The 10,875-nt window shown below is 32.4% G+C and overlaps 1 protein-coding gene across 2 annotated transcripts in view; it reads right to left on the minus strand.

The window, feature by feature from the left end:
• LOC123709958 (dystrophin, isoforms A/C/F/G/H) overlaps positions 1-9,809 on the minus strand; it is a 331,052-nt gene extending 321,243 nt beyond the window's left edge. Inside the window, exons 1-4 of one of the 2 annotated variants that reach the window (XM_045661594.1) lie at positions 9,757-9,809; positions 6,975-7,388; positions 1,511-1,572; positions 166-258 (exon numbers count right to left, since the gene is read on the minus strand). In XM_045661594.1, coding sequence (XP_045517550.1) covers positions 166-258; positions 1,511-1,572; positions 6,975-7,086 — 267 coding nt within the window. In that variant the 5' untranslated portion in view covers positions 7,087-7,388; positions 9,757-9,809. Of the gene's footprint in view, positions 1-165; positions 259-1,510; positions 1,573-6,974; positions 7,478-9,756 lie in introns of those variants that run through there. The other variant, XM_045661595.1, reaches the window with a different exon arrangement.
• Between the last annotated feature and the right edge of the window lie 1,066 nt (positions 9,810-10,875).

Here is a 10,875-nt window from a genome sequence, read left to right on the forward strand (position 1 = left end):
AACCATTTGGGCTTCTAATAACGTATTTATTCATGAAAATATAAAAATAACACAAATATTTTCTTTAAGGACAAACAGTTGTTGAACAAATAAAAATTAGTTCGTGTGTGACCCAACTGAGAACGGAAATACATCTTAAAATTATTATTTTTGACAAGAACTTACAAATTGTTGTCCCGTCAGTATCTCGAGCAAGGAGAGTAGTGCCTCGCCGTCTCGCAGGTCCTCGCACAAGTCCTGTATCGGCAGCTTGCCGTGCTGAAAACCATACCAATAAAGTAATACTGAACTAATCTTTTTTATAGATTTTTTTTACGACATTGGCGTAGTACTATAACGATAGTGTATATATTTTTATTAATAAATAATCTTTACAAGTTTAAAAATGATGTGTGTGTGATGACGTAATGACCGCAATACCACCAAGAATCAGACTTTAGAGTTTATAGTTGACCCAATTTCAGACAGACTTCTGAATGAAATGTGAAACGGATTTATTTTATATAAAATGTATCTGATAAGCCACGTGTAACGGGTATAAGAAGAAATCACTAGCAACAATTCGAATTTAGAACGTTATTTAAACATCCTCTCATGCAATTATAAACATTCAGTCAATTCTAGGCAATAATGAACACTAGTGAGTGGTGGGATATTTCATTCATCAACTGGAGGTCATCGGCCTGTCACACACCAATGTTCATACATCAACATCGACCTTAGCGCGGCTTTGCGGCTTCGTACAAGTGATCTGTCAAATACTAATCAATCAGCGGGAATGAGTATCGCATAACGATTTTATTATTCTTTATTTATAATGGATGTCTCAACCCCTCAACCAATCCCCAAGCGAAACAATCTCACTTAGGTAATTAACTTGTACAAAACGTTATTGACGTGATTTGTATTCTATTATTCGATTGAAAATTTAAAAACAGAATATGAAGCCTTACAAAAAAAGCCTTACTTAATAGAGGCGATTTCAAACTCAAGAGGGGATATGGGCGAGTCATACTGCCCGTGTTTGTGATGGCAGATGGGTCAAGAAGGTTTTTATTTGATATTATTGTCCTTATCCTTAGTACAAAAAGCCCATTACGTTAAATTAACAGCAGAAACCTGTGAAAGGAGGAGGAGGCGGTCTACACTCCTTAGTAGTATTTAATATCTCTATATATATCTATATCTTTCTATCTATATTTCAAACCCCTAAGTGATATTTTATTTGGTTTTATTATTTTTAATGATACAACATACAACCCTTAATGTCACCCCTCTACAATCAACCCCTATTTTGTTAGTAGTAGTTATTCTTATTAAACTAAAAAAGTGTTTCCTATAAATAATATACACGGCAAAACGACGTTTGCCGGGTCAGCTAGTATAATCTAAATTTATATTACTCAAAGGAATGCTGCTTTTATTTTTATTTCAGTTTGTAATACGAAATTAATAAAAAATTAAGCAATGAATAACTAATTGATACAATAGAAGTTGCGTATATCCAAACCTTCGCAAGTTGTGAGTTGATCCATTTCGCGAATGTTTTCTTTTGCACATCTTCTCTTTCATCTGAAACAAATATAATGAATACATAATTTGCAATGGGTGGAATGAGACCAAAACGCTATGAAGTACTTTTAATTATGTATTAATCAGAAATAATAAGTATTATTTCTATACTAATAAGAAGGTTTACTGCGGCTGCTACTGACGGCACTGACGGAAAATCTAAATAATAGACAACCCCCACATTACATACACGCGTTGTTGACAACTGCAGCGGACACGACCGCCTCACACGCCTTCAAGAGGGTTAGCATGGCAATATCGCACACATTTAAGACCTTGATTCAAATATTATTGCACCGAAATGTTTAAAATCCACGTCTTTTCTACACTAGCGCACTGTATGGAGGCTATGTGACAACCGTGTCTATTAACACCGCTATGATAATACAATATGCATAGGCACAAACTAGGCTACACAATTATATTGAGTTTTGTTCTTGGCGCTAGTAATATTACTGAGTATCTGATTTGTACTAATTTTTTCGTTCGGAAGACGGGAGACGACAGTTCGCGCTCCAACGATTTTAACAAAACCGCGCCTGCAGCCTTGATACAGGCCTTGCACGATTCCAATATCAGACATACGTGGCGAAATATACGTAAGTAATATATACGTACGTAAATTGGTCACAATAATGGTTTGCCTATACGTCTCAGCTCTGGCGAGTCGTTTTCCGAGGAAACTAAAGTTGAGAGCATAATTCACTGCCTTGCTCAGAAGTGCTGTATACACCGCGTACGTAGTTTTTTTAATACTTTGACCACAATGGTAGGTCAAACGACGAAGACCAGCGAAGTTAAGTTATATTAGAAAAAAAAACTACTGTAAAAGAATAAATAAAGAACTAAAAAACTTAAGTTCATATTCATTTCTATTTGGTCTCTATCAATATTATATCATACATATTGAAATTAAATAATTCATATGAAAATTTATTTCGATTATATAATCGATGTCAACAATAATGGTTCCATCACTAGGCCATCGACTCCGAACACAGTTGTGTGTCGGATACTGCAACGCTATAAAAACCTCATAACTTATGCGTGCCGCGAGCGCATACCCGCTCATATGTGCTGACACACGCTGACAATTGACTTCCGAGGTAATTACCTAACACACACCATTTTCATTATCTAGTTGCGTTAGCGAGATCCTAATGTATGAACAAGCACTCATTCACAAACGTACTAATTATGACTATGTATTTAGGTCTTTTTATCAAACAGTTATATAATATTTAATTCGCCGATTATTTACAAAGTGAGACCAATAACAACAATTAATTCTGAAGCAACGTACAAAACATAATCCCACTATATATCTACAGTATTAATTGAGGTCTCACACTAATAATTGTTCGATCTTTTATTCATAGCCTATTACAATAAACAATTGTAACACACGCGGCAATTAAAAAGTCGACGTTTCAATAACTTACTTGGTGTCTAACCTACTTACAAAATGTATAGACACTCGTAATTTCTTGCACTAAACAATATACATAAATAAGCTTCCTAGAAACATATTAGAGCTTTATTGCCTATTGCTGACAAAGATGCGTTCAGGAATGCATACGATGACTAAGTGGTTGGAATTGTCCTACAGTATCGAGAGCAGTTCGTAATATTACTTGCATACTTAAAATTCATACAAAATATTTGTAGACTTACATATACACTAAACGTATTCAGTAACTACTTTCTCGCGTGGTCCAAGTTTTTTCCCTGATCTCGCCATTACGCTGTATGAAAGTTGCGGTTCCCTTATTGAAGTTAATTGCTCTGTGACCTACTATCAGCTATTTAATTTATTTCTTTCATTATTATTTCATCGTACGAAATGTATATTTACATCTAGGAATGTATAAAACATCACTTAATAGTGAATTTAGGTTTGAAAGCCAAATAAGAGTTTGTTACACTTCCCGTTTAAGTCATGATTTAAATATACTCTGTCGATTGAAAAATAATTTTTTTTATACTCATTCACTACCCAGTCGTATGCTTGTAGTAGTTATTATATTTTCAGATTTTCCCTAAACGTCGCAGCTTGTATTTTTTATAAATAATTACATGAGGTACATTTTCTAACTATGGACACAACGAGCATATGGCACCTGTTTATAGCCCTTCGGGTGAATATGATCAACGGTCTCGGTCAGTGAGCTTCCTTTAAGGATTATAATACGTTCCGTACGTCACAAAATAACGGCTCAAGACGCGTGATACGGTCATTGCATAATTATCTTTGCATTAACCGAAATTACAGATTGTAAAATATATAATTATTAAAATATGTTTTAGCTCGATTTTTAATGAAATCGGAAAGTGTTGCATTCTTGTGTTTTTTCGCGAGTCATGCAAAAACTCCGAACACAGTCGCTAAACAGTAAAAACGAGCACTGAAGACCGAGACACCGCGGAATTAACTAACGTTATAAATGTGTCTCAGCAAGCGCATCTATCGGGCTATCTTTTATAGATTAAAATTTACTGCTTAGAAATTACTTATGGATGTATAAATTCTACTTAATAAGCGTAAATAAATATAATTTTGTTAAAATTTAGTTCCGCGTTAGTTAACGTGCGGAGAAAACCGCATCATGCATGAATGAACTGAAACTGCTTCTTGTAAATGGCAACCTTCTATTTCTTATTATATATCTGTCTGGTACAATTTTAACATTTTTTTTGTTGTTACATCGAATTAATTTGATACAAAGCGAAAAGACAGTTAAGTTAAAACAAAACGCAAGGTCTAATTAAAAGATCAAACGGTCCAACGATATAATCAATATCATTACATATTTTAACAAAACCGCGAAGCAACAAGACGTACTATGCAATGCGATTAATTATTACACAACAAAAAAAAATGAAATTAAGAAAAGGCTTTACTTTTTTATTCACTACAAATATCGCCCACATGTCCTACTATTTAGTATTAGTAGTGTGCATATCTGTGTCATGCCATATTGTGAGATTCATCAACCCACGTTGATTTCTTGCTGACCTTTTTTAAACAAGACATAATATGGTTCAAACTGATCATGGAATAATAAGAAGTGTTAAACATATATATATTACAAAAAAAGAAATCTTTAAACCACATTTGATTCTTTACTTGTTTTGCGATTATGTTTTTAGGTTTTCTTCTTTAAGAATGTTATGCAATACTACTTGCTGCAATAAACTCAAACATATGGTACTCTGATATTTTTAATAATAAAAAAGCCAGAACATTAAAATAAGGAACTAACTATGGCGATACAGTTTTTTTATGCTAACAATAAAGTGGTCAGTACTCCTTCTGAGTATGTTAATGTTAGTATTATTTTTAGCAAAAATATAATAAGTACTGTAATATGTATACAGGCTCCATGAAACTTCACGGGATGTAAAAGGGCAAAGTTTGTGTAATCCAGTCACACATATAGTGATATAATAAAAGTGGTTATAAATGGAAACTTTAATTTATATGCTTGAGTAAAGTACTATAATTATTTATATATTTCAACATCAACAAACATAGACAAATCTATTGTCTGGTCATCTAATTTTGTAACATTAATTTATACTCATACACTAACGATATTAGTGTTCTGACATCATACAATGTGTAATCATTATACACAGTCACTTATGCCAGATTAAACAATTTATAATAGTTCTAATCCTATTTCAAAAGATATAGCCACATGCATTAAGTCTTTACATAGAAGAAATTAAAGAAAACTCTACAACATTTAAAAGAGAAATTATCATAATTTTCTAATTCATAATTAAACTAAAAATGTTGACTGTATTTGTCATATTATATGTTTTTTTCTACAAAAGTATTTCAGTAGTTGTATTTATTCTGTTAAGACAATATATTTGGCTCTCATTAAAATTAAAATTCTTCAAGTCATGCCATTAAAAGTTAAGAGACCTACATTTATATCATAAATAATTTGGGACGTTCCTAAATATAAGAGTTACAGATGGATAATCTAGGGTGTAAGAGAAAAGTTGCTTACACTATATCATGTGTACACAACGAAAGATAAGATAGTGTGTCAGATTTTACCTATAAATGACATAAAATTATGAAGACGCTGCCGTGCGTTACCTAATTACATCACAAGTTTTACTTAATCTTACGATAACTTCAAGGTCTACTTTAAGTAATACAAGCAAGGAGCGAGGTCGCCAGGGCAACGTAGAGCGCCGCCTTGTACTTTCTTAAAGATTTATAAGATTTACCATACACACTTACCTACGCCACTAGTCGTCTCCATTTTTATACGCTTCTAATGAAGTTTATTTTATAATTCGAAGTTTCACCGACATGACCACAAACACTTCGCCACTCCCAACTTTTAAACTTTGGAAAACTTTGCGACGTACACTAAATGGTTCACTACTTTTTTTACATACACTTAGATTCCTTAATATAGTTTCACTGGTATGTTTTAGGACTATATAATCCTTGCTTACTTAAAGAAATGTGAAAATTTAGAACTGAACCACAAATACCTCCAAGCTCCGAAACAATTTCCCAGTTAACTACAGACCACAGAAAATAGGAAACAACAAAACTTCATGTAAACTTCCTTCTGTCAAGTTACAGACTACAGAGCATAATAATTTTTGAGTAAGCAAACTAGAATCAGTGTTGCTACACGTTTTCTTATTCACCGAGAATGTGTTAAATTTATAAACTGTAGAATTATTCAGTTTATTTGCAAGGATTTCTTTATTAAGTATCTTTGGTGATCAATTTGTGCTGAAGAAACCAAAAATGAGCTAGATGACCGATTTTAATTAAAAAACGGTTTTCTGTTCACTTGTCATGCGTATACATTTTTTTTACTTATTTTTCGTGACATTCAATTTTTTGTAAATTTTAATATATCGGATGGATTTAGGATTAATACATGCAGTCTAACTAATGTAAAGATTGCCCTATTAGCAGCAAGGCGATTTATCGCATTAAAGTATACAAGTGATATACAATTTGGGCTTAGATAGCAAATAAACAGAGGAGAATATGAAGAAGTTACAGTTGTAATTTCAATAACTATTTTTTAATACTTAAATTTAGTTAGTCTTTGTGTTTTGATGATACAATTCACTATACGATAGACTTTCTTTGAGGAATTTTCTATTAAAATAGCTAATGGCAATGACATTTAATTTAAACTTAACTATAATTAGGCTAATTTACTAGCAACCCCATGTTCTGCATCTGTATAGTCTATGTCGATTTTTCTATTGACTCTGGCATAAAACATTTCAATAATTTCGCGCCATATTCGTAATTAATCTAATTCGTATTAGAAACCAACAATTTGTTGGTATAATATAATTATTGGTAATTATTCATAAAGTTTATTTACTGTAGCGAAATTACTTACTTTTACTATAGTTTAGATGTACTTCATAGGTTTCACTTCTGTGCGGTGGAACTTCGTCAAATTCAATGATCCAAGTTAATTTTCGGCGTTGCAGCGGTGAAGGTAGTGCCATCTTTTGCTCAGCTTGTGTACTGTTTCATTTTGTAGCACAAACTTCATAAAGGTAAACTATTGGACGTATTTTTTTAGTTTATATCATGGAGTACATTATATATAGGATATGGTTTCAACCGGACCACTACAAATAGAAGTCGTGTGAAATCTTAATGTACACTATGCCCATCTAAATAACGTTTAAGGGCAATTAATATAATTTAATTTATTATTAACCATACTTTGAAACGATAATCCCATTTTTATTGATTTGGATTTCACAGTGAACTTCAATGTTTTCGTTAGGCGGCCGGACGATCACTTACAGACGGTTTAAAATAAAAATACTATCCTTATATTATTGGTAACAAAAAATAATAATCGTAAATAATATGATGAACCAAACTAGATCGAATTTTAAATTAAGGCTACCTAGAATTAAAATCACTTCACTTTCACTGATCGCACACCCCTTTGATACCGGACCGCATGCTTTTTCTATGTTTTTTATCCGCTGAATATGCGGTTATTTTTAAGCCTCGCCACCGCGTTAGCCTTGAATGAGAATCAAACAGCCCATTGCCCCATACTAAGTAAATATTATTTAGAACTTTTAGGTGACGATGAAAAAAAAAATTTGAGTTAATTATAAACACACGAGCCACGACTGCTGAAAAGAATTCGAAATTAATACGACGTTACGTATATAAAAAAAGTTTATGATTTACATAAAAGCCTATTTTATATTTGAACTACGTAAATTCTGCTTTAAAAAAACAGATAAACCTAATAATATGACAAACAAACACAGTACTTTTTTATTTTCAAAAGAAACAATGGATTCTATGTTTGGCTTTTTGTAAATATTTATCAGATTTAATTGTAAATCTACATTGCAAATTTAAATGAGACTACATACAATGTATTATTAGACGTATCGTGAGTGGGATTATAAAGATAGAGGCGACCCCAGTCCAGCAGGTTCAGCTCAATATACTACTCGCTACCGCCATGTTAGTCTTTTTATCATACCACAGACTCGCGACGACTACGCGCCCTACTGCTTATTTAAATCTAACTATAATCTCATTGTTACTAGTGCCAATACAACTAATACACATTCATTATTATATGAATATTTATATTAATTTATTAGAACCGTTTTACTGGAGAGAGTTTTGCATATGAGCCATACAGCCACTGAAGAGCAAGTTTTGTTAAAAAATGACCTTTGCATGCCTCTTAAGGAATGATAGGCATTTCAATTTATATAAAGTGATTTTAGAATAAATTACCAATGCGGGTCGTTTAACATATTATTTATGAGTAATAACCAGTAGGAAGATACTAGGTTCCAATGTAAAATAAATGAGGTACTATGAGATTGTGTGAGCTGCTTTAAAGACAAATATTTAAAAAAAAATCTACTGAAATTCCTGTTAAGGGTCTTAAGACAGAAATTACTGATGCGCAACTACAGTATTGCCACATAAGTCTTTGACCTAACGGTGAAATGTCAACGCCATGTGAGAATAGAATGTTTATCCGTCGAGTCTTACAATTGAAATTAAAATTTTGCGTTGCTACCGGGAATCGAACCCTATACTCCATTTCACGGTCCCTTTAAAGGTCTTACAACATTAAACTTTCTACATCTCTAAGTTGTGTGTATGTACCTTATTAGATTTTTATATAACTTCAAAGATACGTGATATCATAATTTTAATTCGGTACAATAAACAGAGTGAAGTAAAAAGTTTTTTATCAGATTATATTTTGTTTTTTTAATGTAAAGATAATTCGATCGTGACAATTTAAGATTATGATAGTGAAGTAATTTATCATCTATATACACGCTATGTATGTAACTCACTAAACGTTGAAACCTTTTAAATTATTACGACTTTACCACTTAGGCGTTATACCTAATTCGCATAATTTCACGTGTTACAGTTGTAATAGAATGCTTCCCTTTTAAAAATGTTAAATTACTCATTATTTTAACGGAGTTTAAATATCTCTAAATAACTATTTACTGTGTTAAATGTAGTTGTTTAATACATAAAATGTTGTAGATATTATAACCATAAATTGTTAAATCGTTTTGGTTTACTTTCCGACCATAAATAATCCATGGAGATAGTAAGCTGATTAGTAAAATATTGACTTATTATATTTTGTTAACCACAGACGTTAAACGAGTCAGTCGCTAACACGCGAAATGCTACAAAATAACTTCATCAGAATATTGTCAAGGTCATCGCCTGACTTTCGTGTTTTCGCTTCGCGAAAAACGTTGTTTCCTTGTATGTAAACAACAAACAAATGCTGAGTTCAAACACAATGGAATTGAACAATTTTTAGGTTGTTTGTTTGAAATACATATAACTGTTATGAAAAAAAATACGCTGTACACAATTAAAATTAAGACTTACTTTTAACAGTTTTATCAATATGACAATATGAAATTTTAGATGTAATTAAATATATAGAGCTAATTTAACTTGCTAATTACGTGTTATTCATCAATTCCTACGTAATATTACAATTATTTAATCGTTAACTTTATTATTATTATCTAATCGCGTCCGCCTGGGCTCAAAATGTAGAGCATATGCAACTAATAAATAAGTGGTTATCACTGGCACAGTGCACTTTATCATAGACCATCATGATACACGACACTCACTTTGATTAATTCAACTATTTGGACGCGAAGTAATCACGATACGTCCTCACCACACGCCGGCTGTGGGCATACTATCAAATACTATTAAGTATTTTGTATATTCTATAATAATTCAAAAAGAGCGGGAAATTCCGGTTCAAACAACGAAAAATCGCATATGTAGAACTTTATCAGGGATATTAACGCGAATGTATTACTTATCCACATAATTTCATGACAGGAGCGTTCAGGTCAGCGTGGGACCGTTTAATTTTTATTAATTTAAGTGTTATCTCTGTATTCTCAAAAATAGATTTGACGAGACTTAATAAAATATTAATTAGGCATGCAGAATATTTCATGTTATTTGGCAAACGTTTTAAGTGGCTTATCTTACCTAACTGCTACGAAACATTTGCTTATATTATATGTATATATATTATAAATTTTGTCAAACGTACATGCGTACAAAAACTATATGTGCGGGTTGCGGTCGAGGTGAATGGCAGCTGTTTTGACACAGCCGTGAGTAGCCAGTTACGTCAAAACAATATAATATATTAGATACTTAATACCAAAGATAATTTGTGACGGGCATATAAATGCACCCCATATTAATTTGTTAATATTATGTGTCTGATATTATTCCATATAATGAATAATTATAGTTACTTTTATTTAAAAACCGAAACCTGAACGCATGGTAGCATTTAAAATATCACATAAATGTTTTGTTACCGGTTGTTGTATGTATTGTTGTCGGTTCGTCTATTATAAATATTCAATGTACTTTGCGTTACTGATTAAAGAAACCCACAGGCCGGTCAACGACTCAGCGGTCTATTGGCCCTATGATTGATCAATGATCGCAATCAATATTTGTCATAATTACAAATGAAGCAGTAGCGATGGAATGCTGATGGGAATCGCCTTTATGGTCAGGACGCAAACGAGCAAGCGAGTCATTTTGAATAAAGCGTAGTCAATGGACACCTGCTAGGGCCTTGCATGCGTTGCCGGCCTTGGAGAGTATGGTCGTATCGGTTCAGGAATATTCTTCTGGCAGCTGGTTCCACTTAAAGTCTGTAAATATTTCTCCTATTTCAAAATTATATACTACTTATACGGAATAATGTATGA

Source organism: Pieris brassicae, chromosome 5, assembly GCF_905147105.1.
Source record: "Pieris brassicae chromosome 5, ilPieBrab1.1, whole genome shotgun sequence".
In the NCBI taxonomy this organism is placed as follows: domain Eukaryota; kingdom Metazoa; phylum Arthropoda; class Insecta; order Lepidoptera; family Pieridae; genus Pieris; species Pieris brassicae.